Below are 26265 nucleotides of genomic sequence, written 5' to 3'. Positions count from 1 at the left end.
GACAGTGTGATGTGGCTTGAGGAGAGATACCCAGATCGCTGTAATAGAGTTGAGAGTCTAGAAATTAACCATCACTTTTACAGTCAGTTGATTTTTAACAAGAGTGCCAAGACAAATGAAGAAACAATGGTCTTTTCAATAAATGATACTGATATGCAAAAAATGAAGTTGGATTCTCTACTTCATACCTTATACAAAAATTAACTCAAAATGGAGCAAAGAATAAAATGTAAGAGCTAAAACCATAAAAGTCTTAGAAGAAAATAGAGATGTGAATCTTCATGTCCTTAGATTAGTCGGTGACATTTTAGATATGACACCAAAAGCACAAGGAACAAAAGGATGGATAAATAGGACTTCATTAAAATTTAAAACACTTGTTTTACATAGGACACTATCAGGAAAATGAAAAAACAACCCAAACAATGGGAGAAAATATTTGCAAAGCGTATAGTCAATAAGAGACTTGTCTCTAGTGTCTGTAGAAAAACTTTACAACTCAATAATTAAAAGACAGTTCAATTAAAAAATGAGTAAAGGATCTAAATAGACAATTCTCCAAGGAAGATATACAAACGGCAAATAAGCATATGAAAAAATGCTGTGGAGATTATTTGACTTAGGAGAAATGCAAATCAGAAGCACAATGAGACACCACTTCAAACTCACTTAGATAGCTATCATTAAAGGTACAGATAGTAACATGTCTTGATGAGGATATGGAGAAAGTGGAATTCCCACAGACTACTGGTGGGAATGTAAAATGTGCACCCACTTTGGAAAAGTCTGGTGTTCCTCAAAATATTAAATACAGTGTTACCATACGACTCTGCAACTTTAACTCCTTGCTATATATCCAAGCAAAAAGAAAAAATATATCCTCATACAATCTTATTCATGAATGTCCATTGCTGCTTTATTCATAATAGTCAAAATGTAGAAATAATCCAAATGTCCATTAACTGATGAGTGGATAAATAAAATGTAATATATCCACTCAATGGAATTTTATTCAGTAGTAAGAGGAAAAAAGTACAGACATATTACAACGTACAAAGTATATATTACAACATGGACTTTGATCTCAGGAGTGAGAATAGGAGAAAAAGAGAGACAAGAATAGAAAAGCCGTTTTTAAAAAGAGGCTTCTGGGCTTCCCTGGTGGTGCAGTGGTTGAGAGTCCGCCTGCCGATGCAGGGGACACGGGTTCGTGCCCCGGTCCGGGAAGATCCCACATGCCGCGGAGCGGCTGGGCCCGTGAGCCATGGCTGCTGAGCCTGCGCGTCCGGAGCCTGTGCTCCGCAACGGGAGAGGCCACAACAGTGAGAGGCCCGCGTACCGCAAAAATAAAAAAAATAAAAAGAGGCTTCTGTGTGTCATTTTCTACGTACAAAAATCTAATTTAAAAATGCATGAAAGGAAAGATGTGTATAAAATTAACATTTTTCTTTGTTTTAAAAACATTTTTTCTTTTTTTCTGACTAATTTGCTTTGTTGATAATTTTTATAGTCAGAAAAAAATAAAGAGGATTTTCATGAAATCTGACATGTAGCCAGAAAGAGCTACATATAGGAATCTGAAGGTAGATACAGTGATAGAACACTTTCGTGAATTTAAAACCTCCACATTCTCCACCTCTAAATCACATTTACATTTTACCTAATTTTTATTTTGTTTTCTCATGCTCCACGTACAGACACAAATTATACGGATTATTATTATATGTGGAAATATAGCGTCAAGTACACCTTTGCCTAAATAATGTTATAAAAGATTTCTAAAATTGCTTACCGTCATTTTCAACGGGACAACAGAATACACCCTAAAAAAGCTGTCAACAATGTCAGAATTATAAACTGTAAAATTAAATTCAAGCCCACTTTCAAAAATTCATGCAATTACAATCCTTAATAATATTAGGGAGCACACAAGGAAATTAGGCAGTAGTTCAAGTCTCATTTTGTTATAATAACTTAGGAACCAAGCCAGCCCCAAATGGCCTGAGTGACTGTGCTGTGCATTCTGTGTTCTGAAAGGAAACTTCCCCTTTGGCAGTTGTCATTTGAAACTCCATCCAGTCTCATAAGGTATGGCATGTTTGTCTTATTCTTCCATAAGAAATATTGTAATTGTTCCTCTTGTGAATGCCAAGATCTTGAAAATGGCATGAAGTAATGCTCTGAGTCACTAAACCCTAAAATTGCTGATGCCAAAGTCAAGACCATCAAAGTCATAGATCATCTAAAGCACGTAATAATATTAATATTATCAGGAGATAATGGAGAAGAGTCGTTATTATTATTGAGGATTCCTTAATATAGAGTCCTGGGATCCCTAGGGCTACCATGGATGAGTTTTAGGGCATCCATATATACCTTTAGATTGTATGTGGGAATGTATCTGTGTACTTTTTGTTTTGTTTATGTATCTTTAAAGGGAGAGCTTTCAGTACCCAAAAGATATATCTGGGCCAAAAAAAAAGAAAAATTACTGCACTGGGGAAAATAAATCCATTCATCTTATGAGCAGCCTTGGCTAATAGTAGAGATACGCATAATGTGTCTCCCAAAATGTCACTGCACTTCTTGTTTCCTTTGCATTCAGTGCCTGAGGTGTTGGATATACATCCTGAGTTGGAGGTTGAACGTTCTTTCCCTTTTCCTTATCTAGTGTGACTTAGGTCCAGAAGGAACCAGATAGAGCCCCAGGCCTGGCTGATGCTTTAAAAAACTATTTTGAGGTATTTGGGGAAGGACCTATGAAGGTCCTACTTAAAGTACATTTATGTAGAGATTCCAGGCTGTTCCTGACCTATGTGCACAGGTGATGCTGATGTGGTGAGGACATTCGAGAGAAAGGCCCTAACGTATGGCCTGCCTCATGCAGAAGGCATTCAGGCAATGCTGTCTGAGTGCTTTTCTGCCTGGGATTTTCTCCATCTCTCTTCCCTTCTTTCTCCTTTACTTTGCCGTGTTCTTGGCCCTGGCTGAGGAAACCGTGAGAGTGAAGCCACAACAGACAAGATGTAGGAGGTCGGCCAGCGCCATTCTTCTCAAACTTTAATGTGCACGTGAATCTCTCAGATGCTTTTTCAAAGACAGATTCTGATTCAGAAAGTCTTGAGCAGGGAGTAAGATTCCATATTTGTGAAAGTTTCCAGGTGGTGCCTCATTGCTGTCTGTGGACCAGTCTTTAATAACCAAGTTGCTAGAAAACTGTCTATCAAAGATGCATAGAGAAAAGAATCTGGATGTGGACCTGTGTTGGGGAGTGGTAAATGTGAGTGTGTCCTTCTGCACACACTTGGTCAGGAGTGGATTCACCCTCTCCTATCCTCTGAATTCCACCTTAAAGCCAAATGGTTTTCTAAGTTTTCCACAATGCTGAGCCCCTGTTAAATTGCAGTCAAAGTGTACCCTAAACTATGTCCTCAAAAATCAGAAGATTTAACCTAAGCCATTTTTTTAAAACAATGGAAATAAAAAACAGTGAATGAAGGAATCTAAAAGTCGGCTGAAAACCAAAATATAGTTGTAATTTTATGAAGAGAGAGAAGAATGGTTGATTGCAATACTCAAGAAGGCATCAATAAACGGCTGTAATAGATCCAGAAGAGAGAGAAATGATTAAGAGACATTAAAAAAGAAATTAATAAGGCAGGAGTCGAGTGGTTGAGATGAATTAGATGAAATGGAAAGGCATCAGTGACGGAAGTATTTCCAGATTCGACCCATGGAAGATGGAATCGTAAGGAATAAGAACCCTACTTGTGAAAACTGATTGATCTGCCAGGGTGATAATTGTCAAGGAAGTACATTAAAAAATGGAGCAGGATATACTTTCTCTGCATAATGTTTCCTGCAATTCATCAACTCTCTCCTCTGCTCAGAACTAAGTATTTGTCATTAATTACCACAACATATCTAAAAGTCCAGAAACATATTGCCTTTTATTTTGTGTTACCCCAATATTAAAGTGTACAAAGAGAAGCAATGCACAGGTTTCTTCGGCCTATAAGGAGACTGACCTTGAATAGTATGATGTATGGGTATTGGCTGTAAGCATTAGGATGGCAAAGGATTTGAAAGGTGGGGAGTTTATGTGGAGCTTTAAGAAAGACATGGAGATTTGGTCATAAGTCATGTGGTACCTCGTTCAGAGACTTAAGGAGAGATGGGTAGTAACATTTCTCTTGCAGCTGGTAAACTGAGTGTTAAGTGATCAACCTGAGAATGTAGAGGGCCAGATACAGAGATAGGGATAAAGGTGCTGGGGTGCACATGCGAAGAGAAGGAGGAAATGGAGCTGAGCTTGGTGGAAAGGCTCATTCTGAAGACGTTATCCAAGATTCAAAGTTGTGGTAAACTGAAGGTAAAATAGATGAAGCTGCGACCACGGTGACGTTCCCAGCCTCAGCCTAAGTTGAGTACCACATATTTGGATACATCTGTCACCTCCTTGGGAATGAACTCATCCCAAGGGCCAGGATATACAAACTTGGCCGAGTAAGAATACCTCAGGCATTTAAGGTCAGACTCAACAGTGCTGATAGTTTGGGCAGACATGTTAGGTAATAAGTGGTTGTTGATTTAACTAACAAGTATGAGGTAATAACAAGGCTTGCAACTGCATTGCTCCCGATAGTAGTTAGGATAAGCTAAGCGCATGTAATGAATAGACCCCGAGATGTCTAGTGACCCAAACAATATGGGAGTTTATTTCTTGTTCCTCTAACCCCTCCAAGGCAGCTGTTCCTGGTTGCCTGGTGGCTCTTCTCCATACGACAGTTCAGGGCACAGCCTCTTCCACTCCGTAGCTCTGCCTTTCACTAGGAAAGGACAAGACAATGTGGAGAAACAACTCCCACCTTTTAAAAGGTCTTGGCCCAAAACAGGCACACGTCTCTTCTGATACGATCCTGTTGGGGGAGAGCACGTCACATGGCTACACTAGTTTAATGGAGGGCTGGACAAAGGTAGTCCCTAGTGAGGGAGCCACTTTCTAGCTACAGCTGTGGACTAGGGAAGAGGAGAATGGATCAGGATGCAGAACCTGTCATCTCTGCTCGGTGCCCATGTGACAGAAGTATGAGAAGTATGAGAAGTATGTTTTCTTCTATTGATACATTCACAACAGAGTGGCTTCTCTTTAAAGAGAATCCCTGAGAATATAGTACTTCATCAGCACCTTGGGGTTACCGGACCAATACTGATGGCAGTGCCTGCTTGGGGGTGGATCCTGTGTAGTGGCAGAGGCAGCTGTGGAAGGTGGTCTGCTTCAACCGTGTCAGCACGTGTTAGCAAAAGAGGCCTGGACGTGGGTGGGAGGAGAACCAGCTTGCATGCAACGTGGAAGTCTCGTTCATGAGCACCTATGAGGGAGAGGCCCCAGGGACAAGCAAGTGAGACAGTAATCACTGCCCCTCGAGGTGCTCCCAGACGGGACAAGTGCAAAGAGCAAAACTGCATGGATGAAGCTTAGGGATCATAGATCTTGAAGGCAATTTCAAACTAGGAGTATTTTAAGGCTTTTAGCGAGATAGCCACCATACGATACATATATATGTATATGTATGTATATATGGATAGATATAATGTCTACATATGTACATTATGATTAAAAAGTAAAACCTTATTTATTTGGGATTATAAATAAAAAGTACATCTTTATTATTTTTTAAATTTTATTGGAGTATAGTTGATTTACAATATTGTGTTAGTTTCAGGTGTACAGCAAAGTGATTCAGTTATACACATACATATATTCATTCTTTTTCGGATTCTTTTCTCATATAGGTTATAACAGAATATTGAGTAGAGTTCCCTGTGCTCTACAGTAGGTCCTTGTTGGTTATCTATCTTATATATTGTAGTGTGTGTATGTTCATCCCAGGCTCCTGATTTATCATCCCCTCCACGTTTCCCCTTTGGTAACCATAAGTTTGTTTTCTTTTTTTAAAATTAATTAATTTATTTTTGGCTGCGTTGGGTCTTCGTTGCCGCACGCGGGCTTTCTCTAGTTGCGGAGAGCGGGGGCTACTCTTCGTTGCGGTGCGCGGGCTTCTCATTGTGGTGGCTACTCGTTGCGGAGCACGGGCTCTAGGCACGCGGGCTTCAGTAGTTTTGGCTTGTGGGCTCTAGAGCGCAGGCTCAGTAGTTGTGGCGCACGGGCTTAGTTGCTCCGCGGCATGTGGGATCTTCCCGGACCAGGGCTCGAATCCGTGTCCCCTGCATTGGCAGGCGGATTCTTAACCACTGCACCACCAGGGAAGTCCCATAAGTTTGTTTTCGACATCTGTAAGTCTTTTTCTGTTTTGTAACTAAGTTCATTTGTATCATTTTAAAAAACTAGATTCCACATATGATTAATATCATAGATATTCTTTCTGTGTCTGACTTACTTCACTTAGAATTTATCTATTTAGATACAGATATAGTAAGTATGTTTTAAATATTAGTGCATCATAAGGACCCTTTCTATGTGTTTTTGATGATACTGATTTATTCAGGAACAGAACATAGCCAGACTCCTTCCTCCTTGGCACACCAACCCAATGTGCTGAGCATTTCCAGAGGCAGGTGTGCTCCCAGGATCAAGGGCAAACCCGTGGCAAGGGCACTAGGCCCTCCAGTCTTCTGCAGAACTGGGGAGTGTTTCAGATCCTGGTGTGCTGCAGAACTGGTCTCTACCTTGATCTACCCACACGCGGTTTAGGTGCCATGCATAGGAGTGCCACATTGTGAAATGTGTAAGACAGATTGGCAGACAGATGACATGCTGCTAAAAGTGCATGAGGACAGAAACTAGTCAGTAAGAATCTCATAGGTTCCATTTGTTTTGCACTTGCCATGTACAAAGTATTATGCCAAGGATGTTTGGTCAATTAATTCAGTCCTTACCAAAGTTGGTAAAGTAGTTACCGATTTATCCATTGGGTTGTTAAGGACAGTGAACCTCGGAGAAATGAGGCAACACCTCCAAGATCACACAAGTAATAATGGGGTAGAGCAGAAATTCGAAACTTGTATTATGTTTCCAGAGTCCAACCTGAGGTTAGAAACACTGGCTCTTACAGTGCCTGGCGCATAAAAGAAATCCATAGCAGGCTGCTGAACTGGATATTTATGTACACTATCCAAAAGTAGAAAGGAAACATCCATTTGTTTTAGGCTTGTTATTCCAAATCTTATTAATTTAATTCTATTAAAAAATCCTAAATATTTAGGAAATAACAATGTGTATATAATTCAGTCGCAAACTAATTTCTTAGAACCAATACAATTCTCCAGTGGAGATTCGGGTGATACTGACGAGTTAATGTAGCCCCGTTGGTGCTTCATGTGTACCAAGGATTCAGGTTATTATCTTACACATAAATTAATTTGAATATTTTGTAAAGGCACTTTTAAAAAGCCTGATTTATTTAGTTTCTTTATCAGCTCAGATAAACATCTCTTAATATATTTGGAATTCACATTTTCACTGATTCAGTAAGCTAACAGTACAGTAGGCAAGCATACTACTCTATAGGTTCACAGCAACTTTGATCATTTTTACTAAAATAAAACGAAAAAGATTGTTAAACCGAATGATTTAACTTTCCTAAAAGCCTATTTCTGTACAAAATTAACTAAACACGTGGAGAATGTATTTTTTCGTGCTGGAAGTATTTTTTAAATGCTACTGTGAGATCTTTCATTTTGATAAAGTCAAAACCCCATCCCGTTAATAACCACTATAGTAATTTTGCAGCAAATTACAATAAGACCACACTGTACAGTTGTGCCATTCAGATGACATTTATGAAATGCTTTAATTTAACATGGTGTGACGTATATCATATGCATCTTTCACAAGTTATAGCTTATAATCTCTGAGTGAAGTAGACCTAAACCAGAGGGGGAAAGGATGATGCAATATGAAATTATACCCCTTTGCGAAGTAGAAGGACTATAATTATAGTACTTCCTCTTAAAAAACCATTCAAGTATGTAACCATTGCTGGGAAGAGCAGTATGTGGGGAATCTCTTTACACGCTTTCCGTCTTGAACACTCAAAAGATTGAGAAAAAAAAAAGTATTCCGTTCCTACTATCACTTTGTTTGAGCATACTTCAGAAATTTACCTTTCTGCACTCTCCTTAGAGATTATGGTGGTGAAGTTTGGAAAGCACTTTCTCGGAAATGCCTTTTGGAGGGGGAGGGGAGCTATAAAAATATACCAGCCTGCCAAATGACAGGCATTGTAGAATGGAAAAGAAAAGACATCTTGGTTTTACACCAGTGTGGAAGCTTTTCCTCTCTAATGAATATTTTCGATAGCGGAGCAAGGTGATAAACAGCAGTATCACAAAACACTTAAACGGAAACAAGTATTATGATGTACATTATTCACCTGGCATTCTCCAATTTGTGACATTTATATGTGGCAGAAACCACTGCAGATCCATTTAATTTTGAAGTGGAATGAATACCTTACAAAGGTAGCCTGTTACATTCGTGTGGACTTTTCTTCTCTAGAGAGGCAGAAGCTTAAGGAAAGAAGTCATTGTGTCTATATTAGAAATATGGAGTAATTCTCAGGGTCCACTTCTTAGGGCTGAGTGAGCTCCTAGCAGGGAGAATATACTGTATAAAGATAGATAGATAAATAGATAGACAGACAGGTAGATAAATAGATAGGCAGATACATACATAGACAAATAGAGATATACACATTTTTTCCTTAGAAGCACCAGCAGCTGCAAATGATCAGGTATTTCATAGATGCTTTTTTTTTTTGAAATGCTAAAACCAGGCTATTTCCAGAGCTTACATTTAGATGCTTAATAATATAAATGCTCCAGTGTTAAATCAGTTCAGAAAGACCGTGTTTCTCTGATGCTCAGTGATGGACCTATCAATAATTTGATGAGATACAAGACTAAGAAGAAAAGAGAGTAACAGCGAGTCCCTAGGAATTGATAATGCAGTGACAAAATAGGTAGCAAGTACTTAAAGAGCTAGTTCTTAAATCTTAGTGTTCATAAGAATCACCAATAGAAATTTTTAAAAATGAAGATTCCTGGGCTTGTCCTTCAGGGACTTTTATTTCTATAGGTCTGATTGATTTGGTCATAGGCAGTCAAAGGACTCAACTTTGGAATATACTAAACATATGTTGGATATAGGTTTGTATATTCAAAAATTTTCAGTATTTAAAAATGGTATGTATCCTTCTTTGAGACAAGTATTTTTAAAACTGAATATGTTTTATTTTTACATTTGAATGAAGGAGAATTTGGAGTAAATATTTTCTCAGAACCTATTCCAGATATTACTAAATCTACCAAAACCGAGTAGAACTTGTGATTTATAGTTCTCTAATATTTGAAGTACCTCCTGAGCACATTTCAATGCTATAACAATTACTTTTAAATAACTCATCCAGTCAATAAACAAGTATTTAGGGGATGCCCCTACGTACTTGGCACTGTGCTAATCAAGGTTACATAATAGTGAATGAACGAATCACTCAGGGACTGGTAAATGAAATTTAACCTTCCTGAAATGTATTGTTTACTAATATTATCTAGGAATAAATTTTGGAAAGACTGAATTTTTTTCATTGCCAGTGATAAACCCACCCCAGCTTCAGAATTTCTGTCTTTAAGCATATTCTTTTAAACAGCATTCTGCCCATCCACTTTCCATAGTGTCTCCTCAGCGTGGGGTCTTGCCATGGATGTGTGCCCTGGTCCATCAGTTTTGAGAGTTCCCAGAAGCTAGGCTACTCCAGTCCCTTCAGTTCCCACTGCAGATTTCTCGCCATCACTTGTTTTGGATCAGCAGTACCCCTCCCACTTGTAGTCACCCGTTCTCCAAACGTTCTCAAGTGTACTGCACTTGGGGTTCGAGCTTTCAGGTCTTTCAAAAGTCAGATGCCCTCTGACTTCTATCTGCTTTGTCCTACGCTGACACTGATGCCACACATGTCTTGTGACTTGGTTTTTTTGCACTTGCTTCTCTTTGGGGGGTTTCTAGGGATAGTTGGTCACCTAGTTCTGTTATAAATATTTTTCTTGGCTTCTTCTGGTTTTGCTTTTTAGTTGTGTTTTTATTTTGGGATTTGGAGAAATTCACAAACTCTGTGGCCATGTAATCATTGTCCCTCATTCCCCTGGAGCCTCTTTTGACTTGTATTGCCTAACCTAAACTGAATATATAGAATACATGGCAGAAATGTAAGCCCAAGCTCTTTTGTTGTTTGTCTTCCTATGTGATGCCTTCTCCTTCTCCTTCTTTCTCAACCTATTTCACCATCAGTGACTGTCCTTTCCTCCACTTTCACCTACTCACCACAATATTCAACTGTACTCAGCTTTCCCTACACCCACCCCACACCCACTTATTTTCTGATAGTTTAAGTCTCTTATGAAACAGGTAAGAGAGGCAATAAAGACAAGTGGGGATGAACAGCAAAATGACTGCATCAGCAAGTAGCAGCCAGGCACTGAGAGAAGCTGATTGTTTTCTGAGCCAGAAGACTGATGATGGGGAGGAAAAAAGAACAAACTAAACACAGAGTAAGTAGGCAAAAGGGAAAAGAAAAGACAAAATTAGCCGAATAGAAATTGGACAAGCAATAGTGAAAATGAAAAAACTCAGTAGTCGTGTTTTTTCCATAAAGATTAATAACATTGACAAACTGATCAGTAGAAAGGAGAGAAAAACAAGTTGCCAATATCAGAAATTAAAAAAAGGGACATCACAGCACATTCTACAAACACCTATATAGGATCCTAATGAATATTATGAAAAACTCTCTCCTAAGAAATTTGACATCCTAAGTGAAGTAGACAAATTAATATAAAACGAACACAAAAAGAAATAGAACATTAATACATACCTAACAGAAGAAAAAATAGAAAACCTAAATAGCTTCCTATAAAGACATTGAATTTGTAATCAAAATTCAAATTTCCTTTCAACAAGGAAAACTTCAGGCCCAGATGACTTCATTGGTGACTTCTCCAATAGCATAAAGGAATAAATCATGTAAGTCCTACGTAAACTCTTTTAGAAAACTGAGGAAGAATGTGTACTTTCCAAAGTGTTTAATGAGGGCTACTTAACCTTAATCTCATAACCTGACAAAACATTTAAAAACAAGTCCATTTGAACAAGTCAGATGTTCCATATGAACATAGATGTAAAATATCTTAACAATATAATTTAGCAAATTGAATCCTGAAATATATAATAATATTTGAACAAGTCAAATGTTCCGTATGAACATAGATGTAAAATATCTTAACAATATTTTAGCAAATTGAATCCGGAAATATATAATAAAGGTAATGCATCATGACTGATTGGCATTTATTCCAAAAATGCAAGACTGGTTTAACATTTGAAAATCAGTTAGTGCAATAAACAACATAAATCTCATAATAATCTCAATAAGTGTTGAAAAACTTTTGAAAAAATTCAGAACACTTTCATGATAAATACGCTCTCCATACTAGAAACAGAAGAAAACTTATTCAATCTGAAAAGGGCATCTTCAAAGAAACTTAACATCATACTTAACAATAAACGTTAAACATTTCCCCTGTAAGATCAGGAACAAAACAAGGATCCTTGCTCTTATAACTTCTGTTCAAAGCTGTAACAGAGGTTGAAAGGAGTACAAAATGAACAAAATAAAATCACGGATGTCAAAAAAGAAGCAAAACTATTGTTATTTGCAGAAAACATGATACTAGATGGACAGTGGAGACAGAAGACATTGCCTTCTGTGGGGTGAGGGGCGCAGACATCAAGCCCCTCACCCCATATTATCACTTTTCTCTTCCTACCGTTGTCCTCCATAAGGCCATTAAAAATTGGTTAATAATCTAAAGAAGAATAGTGTTTTTGCTATGCAGATGTAGCCACAGAACAATCCCTGAGCAGCAGTGCCATCCAGATTGCTGCCATCAAGCCCTTCCAGTAGAGACTCTGGGGCTATCACTGAGGTATGGTAGTAGTGTCACATGACACTAGAAAGGCATATTGGGGTCACATCGTGGAATTTGGACTTTGTTCGGTAGGCAATAGGGAGCTCTTGAATATCTTTGAGCACGGAAGTGGCATGGTGGTGTGCCAAGTCAGGGGAGAGCAGTGCGTTACAGGCATTGCTTAGAACTGCTAGTACTTGGTGATCAATTCGTGTATCATTCTGCATACAATTCCTGGGCAATGCTGGCAATTCTGAGGGAAGAACTGGTAGGAACTGAGAGGTATTCCTCGCATACTATGACCTCATGCAACTCACAGGGTACATAGTGTGTGGTTGTATGTGATCAAACATTTGTTGATAACAGCATGAATGAATGAGTTCTCCAGCAAGAAGGAGTAGGAGTTGAAGAATTTCTATTCAAAAAAATCTATAGTCACCTCTATAAAAGAAAAGATTATTCTAAAGAATCTACTCATTAATTAAAAGATTTTTTGCCCTCATTTGTATTTCTGTTCAAACAAAACCCTGAAAATCTAATTTAATTTCCAGGGCAGGCTTCCCGTTCTTAAACTTTTGAGTTTGCTTTTCAAATTCTTACTTTGTTTGGCAACGTCCACATAACCTCATTGGCTTTTAGTGAGTTCTGTGAGAAGATGTAATCTACAGAACATTAGATTTTCCTCTACCACCAGCCAAATGAGTGCTTAAGAAGACAGATATTTCTCCTGTTTTAAAAGTGTTGCTTTGAATTACTTAAAATGTAGTGTCCATTACATAGAGGACCTCTAATAAATATTGACTGTTCTCACCTAATTTATTAATCTTTAACTCGTACGTCATTATCTCTAAGTGATATTTTTCACACACACAAAAGAAATCACGTATGGATTATCTGATGCCTCGAGTCACCATGATAGAACTCCATCTCTTAATGTAGAGGATGGGTGAGAAAGCTGACTAGGATAATGATTGCAGAGTCTTACTCTTTCCTGTTGTCACTAATCTTCCTGCCAAATTCGTTGTTGCAATTGTTAACACAATTGACTGTGCATATCCACCACTGCTACATAGCCTGGGACAGCAGACTTTTGCAGTATGGTCCAGAGTAGAGAGACCCTGAGCGTGGTCACTGGGTAGTAGACAGCGCCCATTAGCAAACATCGGGGCAATTCAGAGAAATTCACAAATTAGTAACTGGACTGCTAACCTGCTTCTTCCACTGTGGGTCCGGCTCCTCACAGGTATTGGCCATTGCCTTGACCTTCCTTAGGTCTAGCACTCTTGCCATTGCTGCTGTTACGTTTGTAGCTTATCACAAGCAGAGTGAACTTAGCACAGTGGTTATGAGCATGGATTTGTCCAGCTAACTGTCTGGCCCTCAAGAAGTAACTTGATCTAAGATCCAGTTTCTTCTGCTGTGTGAAATGAAGAGTCATTCATTTCCCAAATGGGAAAATGACTAAAACTGCTGCTATTGTGGACTTTACATTGTCAGGTGGTTTGGGGAGTAGAGGGGGAAGGTAATCATCAGTCAATGTAAAAATAAGTAAATCTCTTTACTAAGTTAATGGATGTGGAAGAAACAGGACAAAGTAAAAGGCCTCAGGAGTGCCATTTGAAGGAAGGGAGCTGCAATTTAGATACATAGTCAAGGCAGGGCTCGTTAAGAAGGGGACATTTGATTTGAGCCCTGATGGTGGTGAGGGAGTTAGTTGTCTGGAAGTCTGTAGGGAGGGACCCAGGCAGAGAGAGCAGCCTGTGCAAACACCCTAAGCTGTGGGTATCCCTGTTGTGTTCAAGGAACAGAAAAGAGGCCATGTGGCTAGAGTGGAAGCAAAAGAGAGGAGAAGGCACATCCAGAACCTTGGAAATCCTGGGTTGGGATGCAAAGGATTGGCATTTCCACTTTGCCAGTGCCTGCTACGCAGCCGTTAGGTGCTTTAGAAGGTTGAAGAAAGTTGGATGGTCAATCCTTTGATGAATTTACTACCTACTGTTTAATCATTAGCAGTGTGACATATACAGAGTAATAGTTATATATACCACTAGTGTTTTCTTTTCCCCCAAGACGCTGACATCTCTGCCGCTTGCATATCTGTAAGATAAAAAAAAATTTTTTTTAACATGCTCAGGTATAACAGATGACATCATCTGTACAGCCCCACCTTCTTCTCAGAATGTTCCATCTTTTGGACCTAGTCTGGACCAATGGCCCTCTGGGCTACCTGCTCAGCTATTAGCATGGACTTGCCACATACCTGAATCTCCATCTCCTGGATCCCATGCCTTGCATTCTTGTTGCTATTATTGTCGACTTTCTCATTTGCTGGTATCTTATCTCCCAGTACCTTCCTGAGAATGGGAGTTAAATTTAGAAGGTATTGCTTCCAATAATTTAAAATAATTTTATTCATAATTTAGAAGGTATCGTGTCCAATAATTTGAAGACAATTTTATTTATAATTTGGAAGGTAGGATATAGTTTTCTGGGTTGCAATAATATTACAGAACACTTCAATGATATTCTATATTTCTTTTATATGTGACTTATTTTATTGGTTTCTAGAAATTTTTGTGTCTTCTTTCTATTTCTGATATTTGAATGCTTCATGAGATTGTACGTTACTGTAGTTTCTTTTTTTACCCATTAGTTTTGCTAGCACATGGTGAGCCTTTTTAAACTGTGGCTTCATGTAAGGAAAAACGTTTATGCTGTATTAATGCTTTGATAATTTCCTCATTTTTCTTTTTTTTGTCCTTCTGGAAATTCTATATTTTTATGTCCTTTTTCTTCTATTATTGTTATTCTTTCTGAAGAATTTTCTTAACTTTATCTTAGTCTTTTTATTGAGATTTTTATTTTGCCTATTGTATTTTTAATATTCAATAGTTCTTTCCTTCACAGGTTGCTTCCTAAGGCTTTTTCCGTTCTATGTTTTTATTTATTATTATTATTTTTTAATAAATTTATTTATTTTTATTGATTTATTTTTGGTTGCATTGGGTCTTCGTTGCTGTGTACGGGCTTTCTCTAGTTGCGGCGAGCAGGGGCTACTCTTCGTTGTGGTACACGGGCTTCTTATTGCAGTGGCTTCTCTTGTTGTGGAGCACAGGCTCTAGGCGCATGGGCTTCAGTAGTTGTGGCACGCGGGCTCAGTAGTTGTGGATCGTGAGCTCTAGAGCACAGGCTCTGTAGTTGTGGTGCATGGGCTTAGTTGCTCCATGGCATGTGGGATCTTCCAGGACCAGGGATCAAACCCGTGTCCCCTGCATTGGCAGGCAGATTCTTAACCACTGCGCCACCAGGGAAGTCCCATTCTATGTTTTTAAATGAATGCAACTTTTACCATAACTTTCTGGGGATAATAGTTATAGCAGTGTTTTATTTGTTATTGGTTGATGACTTCTTATATTTCTCTTCTCTGCATTCCTTCTTTCCCTTATAGATTATTATTTCTTCCCCTTTTTTTTTTCCTTGGTCCTAAATGGAAAATAAGTCTGGCTCCTGGCTTTCTAGAAGCAGTGTAAGAGAAGTGGAATGGTGGCAAGGGGTGAGGGTGTACATACACTCTCACTTAATCCTCCAATTTCTGTCCTATCTGTTCACCCACTGCTGATGGTCTAATGTAATGGAGCTGGTTATCTTAATTTTTTTTGGCAATAAGACCAATATCACCATGGAATAGGAGTGTACCTGGCTGTGTAGGATTAAAAAGGGAATTGGAACTCTAAATACTTGTTTTGTAGAACTCTTCTAATTCAGGATTCTCAACCACAGCACGATGGGTATTTCTGGCTGGATAATTCTTTGTTGTGGGGAACTGTTCTGTATATTGTAGGATGTTTAGCAGCATCCCTGGCCTCAACCCACCAGATGGTAGTAGAACCCCTCTCCCAATTGTGACAACCAGAAAGTCCCCAGCCACTGCTAAAAGTCCTCTGGGGAACAAAATCACCCCCAGGTGAGAGCCATTGTTCTGATTTCAGAACTTATCCTGCTTTTTTCAGTGTTTTATCACTTGTAAACCTTAAGGCTTTCAGAGCCTTAAGGCTAAGGTTTTCCTTTCTGTAGGAAAAATCAGTTTTCTTGTTTTAGAAATATAACTCACCTGGCACGCATATTGTAGCTTCTTACTAGTTGAGAGTATTGTCAATATTCATTTATATTTCTTCCTTCCATTCTCTGTCTTTGAAACTTTTTGGGAAAATTTATTTGTTCTCTATTGCTCTCTCTAATCATTAAAATTATAGATTATAATTTTTTAAATTAATCATTAAAATTACGGATTACAATTTTTAAAATTCCTATTTTAGTAAAATATCAGGAAAAGAGGAAATAGGCACATGCTTAATCTTCTGGCTTTTTACCTTGAGAGAATTTCCAGGCCAAAGAACAGAGTGGGAGGTAGAGCTCAGGGGATTCTCTGAGTTGAAGAGGTGGAGCTGACAGTGTGGGGAGTCCAAAGTGGCTAGAGTTTGCAAAGAGAGCAGCACAGAGAGATAATCCCAGAGCTCTATAGAGTATCTTTCTTAAGTCCTCAGCTGACTATCAATTATTGCTGGGGAAAGAACAACCTGAAAGAATTAAATGTAATCGTGCTAAGCACTCATGCAAGGCTGTGAATAGTGCCTGTTTCCACTAGCCAAACTAGAAAAACCTCATGAGTCACAGGATATCCGATAGAGTACACAGAAATATCTTGCCTCAAGAGTAGAGAATAGTCCTAGACTAATCACTGCTCCAGGACCACCTAATAAATCTTAAGAGCAAGACCCAAAGGAACTGTTTCCAAGTAACTTAACTGCATCCCAGGACAAAGCTCAGGAATATTTATAGGAACACTAAAATATCTAGCACCCAAAAAGAGAAAGTCCACAAAATCTAGCACCCAATTAAAAAAAAAAAATACCAGGCATGCAAAGAAGCAGGAAAATAAAACCTATAATGAGGACAAAAATCAATTAGTCACAAGTGACCCAGAACTAAAACAGATGTTAGAATTACCAGGCAGGTACCTTAGAACAGATATTGTAACTATGTTCCAGATGTTCAAAAAGTTGCATAGAGACATACAAGGTACAAATAGGGTACAAATCAAAAATCTAGAGAGGAAAGCTGCAATGTGTAAAATGAAAATAAATTGGGTGGGATTAATGGTACTTATACATTGGAGAAAAGAGTAATGAACTTGAAGTCATAACAATATAAACCATCTAAAATTAAACATATAGAGAAAAGATAATTTAGAAAAATTGAAACAACATCAGTGAGCTGTGGGACTACTTCAGGAGTTGTGATATATGTATAACTGGAGTGCCCAAAGAAGAGGAAGAGTGAAGATAGAGACAGAAAAAAATTTGAAGAAATAATAACTGAAAAATTCTAAATACTGTATAATGAAAACCAAAAAAACCACCAACCCAAGAAACTCAAGAAAAGCCAAGAAGAAGAAACATGAAGAAAACTGCAAAAAGCACATCATAATTGAATTGCTTCAAACTAGTGATAATTTTCTCTTTAATGATAAAGATAAAATATTAAAGCAGCCAGAGGAAATAGATAAATTATTTACAGAGGAAAAACCATTAAGATGATAAGAGTTTCCTATTAAAAATAATGCAAGCAAAAAGACGATGACACAACATACTTAAAACACAGAAATAAAAAAAATGGTGTACATAGAATTCTATACCTAGCAAAAATATCTCTCTGAGATAAAGGGAAAGTAGAAATTTTTTACTGTATATAAAAATGAAAGAATTCATCACAAGCAGACCTGCATGCAGTATAAGAAATGTTAAAAAGAAATCCTTCAGCCAGAAGTATAATGATACCAGATGTAAACATGAATTTACACAAAGAACTGAAGAGCTCCAGAGAGAGTAGCTACATGGGTAATTAAATAAGATTTATCTGATTATTTAATTTTCTTTAAAAATAATTGGCAGTTTAAACAAAAGCAATAATGCTGTATTAAAATGTTTATAATACATTTACGATTAAAATGTATGACAACAATAGCACAATGTTTGAAGAGAGAAAATGAACTATAATATCGTAAGGTTCTTATTACTAAAGCTAATCACTTCAAGGTAGACTGTGATAAAGATATACCCCATAGACTTCAAAGAGACCACTAAAAATAATAAAACAATGTGCTGTAGCTAATAAACTGAAAGTAAGCTAAAATGGAATCTAGAAAATTTAAAATAAAGAAAAGCAGGCAGAAATGAGGAACACAAACAGTTGAAACAAATATAAGGAAAATAGCAGGATGATGGATTTAAAACTAACCATGTCAATAATCACATTAAATTTAAATGTTCTAGATACTCCATTTAAAAGTCAGAGATTGGAAGATTGGATTAAAAAAAAGTAAGACCCTGCCAAAGGATTATATGCTGCCTACAGGAAATACATTTCAAATATAAGACACACATAGGTTAAAAATAAAGGATGATTAAAGATATACTATGCAATTACTAATGCTAAGAAAGCTGGAGTGACTTTATTAATATCAGAAAATATAGATTTTAAAGTAAAAGTGTTTCCCGGGGTAAAGATGGTCACATTGCAAAACAGGTCAATTCATCAAAAGGGTTTGGTACGTAAATTCTTAACATTTATGTACCAAACCACAGAGTCTGTGCAACTATACCAGTCAAAAACTGATAGAAATGAAAGGAGAAATACAGAAATCCGAGATTGTAGGCAAACATTTCAGTACCCCTTTCTCAATAATTAATAGAACAAATTGACAAAATCATAAGTATAGAGGTTAAAACAGCACTGTCAACCAACTTGACTTAATTGATGTTTACAGAGCGCTCAGCAGCAGCAGAATGCACATATTTTTCTAGTCTACACAAAGCATTTATCAAAATGAATCAAATTCTGGACCATAAAACAAGCCTCAGTAAATTTAAAAGAATTCAAGTCATGTAGAGTATGTTATCTGACCGTAATCATTAAATAAAATTGGAAATCAATAACAGAGTAATCTCTGGAATATCCCTAAATATTTGGAAACTAAATAACACACATCTAAATAACCTAAGGTCAAATAGGAAATGAAAGGGAAATTAGAAAGTATTCTGAACTGAATGAAAATGAAAACACAACATATCAAAACTGTGGGATGCTGGTATAGCAGTCCTTAGTAAGATATTAAAAGCACTAAATTGTCTATATTAGAAAAGAAAAAAATTCAAAGAAAAACCTTTCTCCTTAAGAAACTAGAAAATGAAAAGAAATGACCCAAGCCAGGCTAATCAAAATTATTTTCGAGTTTCTAACTAGAGCTCACAGGGGCATCCCTTTTCCCTCATTGTTCATGTGGCTGAAAGCATGCAAGACCAAAACTTACAAAACCAAGATTGTGTTTTAAGCCTTAAAGAGCTAGAAAATTTCTCTGGCTTAAAGTATGAACATGTTTGTTTGTTGTTAGAAACAGTAACTGTACCTCATTATTTGTTTTCCTTCTACATTACTAATAGAAATTTCAATATTATTTGGCCATGCAATCATAGAGAATAAACTGTATTTCTCAGCCTCCCTGGCAGTTATGTATAGAAACGTAATTTAAGTTCTGGTCAGTGGTATTGTTTCTGTTAACTTTCGCCTCTAAAATGGTGGCTTAAAACCATGAAAACCATTTACTTGGTTTAGAATTCTATGGTTTGGCTCAGCGGTGGTCTGGGCTGGCTTGGCTGATCGTGCCTGAGCTCTTTCATTTATGTGGTTAGCTAGCTTGTCAGCTGGCAGTCAGATGATCCAGGAAGGCCTCACTCACGTGTCTAGTGGTTGTCAAGCAGAAGGTTAACTGGGGTGATAGGAGAGGCTATTAGCTGGGGCTTCTAATTCTCTTCCACATGTCCTCAAATCCTCCAACAGGATAGCTTGAGCCTGTTTTACAAGGTGGCCTCAGGGTTCCAAGCCCAGCTAGAGAGAATCACCTCCAAGTTTGCAAGCATTTCAAACTTCTGCTTGCATCATATTTGCTGACTTACTACCGGCCAGATAAAATCAAATAAGTCAACCGAGGGTTAGGGTTAGACGTATTCTATCAAATAGCATGGAAACAGAAAAGTGTTGTATCTGACTTTTTGGAAGTGTATTTTTTAAAGGGAGGGAGTCACACTCTTCTCTCTACTTCTTGGTGGACAAGAATTGGTCTTAGAGTGTGAATAGATTTATATTCCCTCACATAAAAGGGAGAGAATCTACAGTGAGTTGTACAGAAGTGAACATGTATTTTCAGGTGAGTTTTGAGAAACTGATTATAATGAACTCATTTATAAACTATAAAGCCTTTTATCATTTACTTTTAAACCACATTTTAAGGTATGGCTAACATAGAGAAATTATAGGCTATATGTGTTATGCAAATACTTAGGTTAATGAAATAAGAGTAAAGTTGTGTTATCTTATTTGCAGCCGAGTTTCCCATATGGAGACATTTCATTTTATTGAAAAAAATATCCCAGAAGACCAAAATGTTGCACAAATCAAGGCAATAATGAACACTTTTTAGATCTATGTAAAAGATGACTAAGAGTTAGGTGTAAAGAGGAAAAGTAGACACACATTAGGGAGGAGTGAGGAGTAGGGAGAGATAAGACAGTTAAATGGTGACTAACTGGGGTGCAGAAGCCTTTGGCGATGTCTAGTTGTAGGGGAAACTAAATAGATGTTATAAATTGCAAAGTAAAGTTCTCACTCTTCTTTCACCCCAAATCTTTAGTAAAATGTATTACTTTCTAAAAAATGAGAGCTCCTCTTCTGAAATTTCAAGTTTCGTGTCTAGAATGATACAGGGCAGAGCTCTCAGGTGGCAGGAAGATTCCCAAATGGAAGAAGCAGAAATTTAGGGTCAAGGTGGCCATGAGAATATCAGTACACATAGAAGTTTTAAAAACTGAAGGAGAACTTTTGTCCTTCAACAGGAGTGGAATGAGGGTTCCAGGCAATCTTATCTAGATTTCAAGAGGAAGGGAAGCTCCAGGTGATACATGCCTTACATCTGAATAAGAATATAACAAAATAAATAGAAGATAAAGTTTTAGCACAGAATACACCTTTATTTCTCTTCAGCCTTTTCACTCTTTCTTGCTCTAGATTTTTGAAAGAGTACATTTTACACGTGAGGTGTATGCAAGGTTATTCTTTGAGAGAAATGTAAAGTATGTCTAATTCCTGAAGGTGCTTGCCATCTGGAGAACAAGACTAATATATGTGAAACAAGCACAAAAAAAATAGGGGATTCATTAAATGGTAATGGACTTGAAGTGTTATATGTATGTAATCAGAGGTCTATTCGATTCTCATGGCTGTAAGTAACTTATACCTGTCAATAAATGCCATTTATTTTTGAAGACCAAATCAAATACCTGTTTTGAGCCATAATCTGGTTTCCACGGGGCGGGGTAAGAGTGTGGGTGTGAAACAAAGCCAGACACTGTGGGGCAAGTCACAGTCCTTGCATATCTTTCTGACCTGTATGTGTCTTTGATATTGATGTGCATTATTGTCTACAACTCCGTCCTGCGTGTATAAACCTTTATTTTTCAGAGTACGAGACATTTTGTATCATGATCTTACCCTTAAATAATGATTCCAGTGAGTTCCTATTTTCCAGATGAGGAAAAATGAGGCAGTGATAGACTTTTAACAACTATTTAATTAAAAAACCCTTCTCTACCTCTTTGTAACTGAATCCCAACCTCATGTGATATTTTTGGATATCCCTGAGATTAAAGGTAAATCAAACCGTGCCTTTCCACAGGTAGGTAACTTCCCTTTGTGATAACCTTGCCTCCACATGTGGCATGCTGGATTCAGTCTGAGTGTAAGGAAATCATGGGGAGACAGGCCAGTGACTTTATGAGAGATCTGATGTCTGTATTCACATCTCTTGTGAAAGTCCGAAGTTATTATTGAATTTCTCAGATTTATTTCACGTGTTATATGTATATATTCCCTAGTGAAAGGTTTTAGCTGTTTCTTTAACCAACATAGCAGTATCTATGCATAGAGTAGATAAGCATTATGTAGTCTATGTATTTTCATTCTCAAACAGCAGCTTGAAGAGGAAAAATTCTCCTTTGTTCAGCTGTTATTTTAGTTGACAATGCTCTAAAACAAGTAACTTTTTTGCATTTTTTACCACAATGTAAGTCAGTTAAATATACTTGATGTGATTAATTCATAATATAAATGAGCCATAAATATGCTGAAATATTCCTAAGAGTAGAGTTGTGTAAAAGAATGTTATTAGGGTCATTATCAGGAGGCATAAATGGATACTATTAAGAACTTTATTTTAAACATTGTTACAACCTTGGTGGAGTGATATTATTATAGAAAGATTCTTCCTCAGTTGAAGCACTGGGCATGCGCAGAACAAGTTTGGATCAAGGAGTAAATGAGAGGAGTGAAACAGAGAGTTGGAGATTAAAGACTAAACTAACGGCTGGCCCTTTTCTATTTTCAGTCTCCCCATGACTGTATTTTGATTTCTTTATATGGCGCTTAAGGCTTAATTCCACTTCCCTTTTAGTCATACACTGCTGACTTCTATGCGGTTTATTTCCATTCAGTTCTATATATCCACCCTGCTGAAGCTCTCCCATGTTTCTGTGTCAGGAGGGGAAATACCTGATTACCTTCTTGTCTGTTTCACATTTAAAGTGTTTTCCCTCCCTGCCCTCTCTGTCTTGTACCTAATGAGCAAATTATCTAAAAATAGAAACGTTCATCACCCTACAAAATGTTGTATCTTCTCTAGATCGGAGGCCAGTGTAATTGTAAGAGACATGCGTCTGGCAGACAGTGCAATCAGTGCCAGAACGGATTCTACAACCTACAGGAGTGGGATCCTGATGGCTGCATTCCGTGCAACTGTAATGCCTCTGGGACAGTGGATGGAGATATTACCTGTCACCCAAATTCAGGCCAGTGCAAGTGCAAAGCAAATGTTATTGGTATGTGTAATGCAGAAGTTTGCAGTCACATCTCTATTACCATCTGGAATAAAATCCTCTATTTGATTTCTTCTCTGAAGAGTAAAGCAAATTTCCTTGCTCAAGGCAGGCTGGGAAAAAAAAATTTGGTTGAAATTAACTGTCTAAAAATGACTAAATTAATAATTCTCTCAAACTACAGCTTGAAGCTTAGTTTAATCAACCCTTTAGAAGTTTCTTTATTCCGTAGATGCATTAGTTCACATGGTCCCACACTAATAAGTCATAGAAAAATATAATTTGCTTACTGCATAGATGTTTCTTTTAGAAAATTAGCACTTTTTCAAAATGCTTTACACTTAATGAGTTCTAAGCAACTCATTTCCATGCTAGTTTTCTTAATAGACCAAAATAAATGGATTTTTTCCGAAATATTCTGTGCTGCAGGGTCCTTTGTGATAAATCTTTCCATTTTTTTCTATTATATTTCTTTGAACTGTTCCTATGAAATGCAAAATAAGTCAACATAATTCCACAGATCATGTATATTGCTAGGGTTAGTTATAAAGGGCCATATAATTTTAATTTTGTAACTCAGCACCAAGCTGATTATAATAAACAGCAACCTTTGGTGTTATTTATCATTTTTTTATACAAGACGTGCTTTTTTTGTTTGTTACTCCCACAGGTATTTTTCAGAAATTAGATTTGATTATAGCAATCTATTACATCCAACATTTTTGAGGGGAACCACAGCCATATAAGGACAAAATTTATCAAGTGCCCGAAATGCACTATGTACATAATGCACTTTGAAATTTTGATATATGAGAATATTATGAGAGGAAAGTTTCCAGATAAAGTGAGCCTTGTAACTGAACACGTCTTGGTTCATATGGGAAGTTTAAAAAAGACCTTTACCTTTCTATTGTCATTCAAGACACCAAGTCTTCCATGGTTTTTCTAACACTGACCTGAACCTTATAATAATAAAAACATGCCTGGCAGACACACACACACACGTGCCCGCAAACGTGCATATACACAAACATACGAACATATCATTTGGAGTAACATTTTCATTTCTGTGATATAACACTAAAGCTAATTCTTTATCTTTTATATATGTTGGTATTCATGCATCATTTTGTACAATTCAGCTAGACAAGCATTTCATTTAATTTAATAGAAAAGAATATGGGCTTGCACATATTGATGGTATTACACAAGATTTATAGTATTACACAATTTATGGTATTACACAAGGTTTCTCTGGTTTAAAGAAGATTAAATCAAAATCTTTACCAAAACTTGCCCTTTTGCATTTTAAGCCTACAAAAGCTAACTTTTCAGGGACAAAAAGAAAAGAACAACTAACATAAATAGAAGCACACTTTTGTATAAGTTTATCTGTGATATTGAATGAAGTCCTCCAAGTTCAGTCCATACAGCATCCTTTGTTCTTTGATATAAAATATCCTTTAAATTCAAGCTGTGAAAACAAAATTTAAAGAAAGGGCTTTAGGGACAATCAAATGGTTACAGCTCTGTATCAATAAAATCTTTCCTGTGGTAGTTAGATTCCAGAGCTTAAGGAAGGATCAAAGAATCAAACTTTACTATTTACTTAAAATTTGTTATGGCCTCCCTGCCATTTACCTGTGTTATTGGTTGACCAGGTAGTTTTCTGTGGGAAAATATAAATACATACTTTTTGAAGATGAAATCATCAGTTTAATATTACTATCTCTAGAGCGATTTCTGCACATACAGTATTTTTTAATAGAAATGTAAACTTGATATGTATATGTATTTCTTTTCCTAATGGGACTAGCAAGTAACCTTATTCAATTTTACCTTGTTCGTATGATTAAAAAAACAACAGAAAATACAAGTATATGTTGTATGTGCTTCAGAAAGCAAACTGTTCGATTTAACAAAACTGTTAAAGCTTATTAATGATTCTATCACCAGTAAAATACATTAGCACCAATAATTTTATTAAAGTAGGTCATTCATCTAGAATAAAAAGGGAGAAGAATGTGAATTAAATGCCAAGTGTGCTAACTCGCCTGTACTTTTTAACACCGAATGTGATGCCCTGTAGGCCTTCCTGAGTATGGTTAGGAATAGATTACCTGTCAGGAATATGTATGGCATATTCAAATAAGCACTGCGCATATTTTTAAAACTGATATGATGTGAATCCATGTAGACCAATTTTAATAGTTCAAAATGAGTCATAATTCTTGTTAACAATGCAGTTATTTTTAAAATTTGCAGCAATAGTGGTCCTTTTTTATTTTCCTTATTGAAATTAAATGATATGCCTTAGGTGAGTCATTCATCACTGTTAAAGAACTTGCCTTCCATTGGAGTTCTTGAATTTTTATCCATATATATACATATATATTAGGCGTTTCCTTCCAGTTTAGGAAATGCTTTTCTGCATATGGTTTCCTGAGTGTGTTTTTGACTGTTATTTCATGACTAATTTTTTTTAATGCTATTATAGCTTGAAATAGATGTTTCAATGGATTCAACTTCACATAGTCACTTATTTAAATTCATGGATATGTGAAGACTAGCTAAAGAAAGTATTTTGCCTCTCAACATTTACTATTCAATTTTTTTTTATTCCTTTCCCTTGTAACACTTTTTTGAAACAAAAGAAAGTTGTCAGATTTAAGTGTAGGTGATAAAACATTTTTCTCTGTATGTAAAATGTATATATGTTTGTACTCCTTTAAGTAGGAGTAATGTAAACAGCAGAATTTACTTAGTGTTTAAAGAGGTATGCTCTGAATCACACAATATGACAAGCGATGTGATTGCTTTATGAGCCGAGGAGAGCATAATTTATATTAATTGAAAATGATAAAATATAGGAGTGTATAAAAGCATTGAGATACAGTTGCTCTGGATAACTTTATATTAATTATTTAATTGTGTGAGATTCAGAAGTGAGTATGTGTACTGCTCTCACAAAAATAGTTATAGCTTAACATTTATTAAACATTTTGGGAGGATGCTGATTTCTAGGAAAATAACTTATGTGGTAACATGCAGTTCTTCTGTATGGCTTTGAAAATGTATTTCACTCTCAACTTTTAAATGAACATACTTTGTTACTATGACATAACTAAGAATAATGGTTTTAATATAGTTAAATAATTTTAAAATAATAGTTCTGATATTTGTTAAAGAGGAAGAGAGTTCCAGTGTGTGCAACAGAAGCAATATTTGCATTAAGCATTGCTCCTTGCATTAAGTAATGAATAAAATTGTATAGAGCACATTGCAAAAATAAAGTGGTACG

General features: G+C 36.8%; 1 protein-coding gene across 2 annotated transcripts in view; it reads left to right on the top strand.

Moving 5' to 3' along the window:
• The window catches only part of USH2A (usherin), a 788115-nt gene that overhangs the window by 132242 nt on the left and 629608 nt on the right, over positions 1-26265 (top strand). For both annotated transcript variants that reach the window (XM_029229459.1, XM_029229460.1), the window contains one exon: positions 22772-22967. In XM_029229459.1, the coding sequence (XP_029085292.1) occupies positions 22772-22967 (196 nt within the window). The remainder of the gene's footprint in view (positions 1-22771; positions 22968-26265) is intronic.

Source organism: Monodon monoceros, unplaced genomic scaffold (genome assembly GCF_005190385.1).
Source record: "Monodon monoceros isolate NGI ecotype Baffin Bay Population unplaced genomic scaffold, NGI_Narwhal_1 Super_Scaffold_18, whole genome shotgun sequence".
In the NCBI taxonomy this organism is placed as follows: Eukaryota; Metazoa; Chordata; class Mammalia; order Artiodactyla; family Monodontidae; genus Monodon; species Monodon monoceros.
The sequence above is the reverse complement of the archived record's forward strand: the minus strand, read 5'-3'. Positions and strand labels throughout refer to the sequence as shown.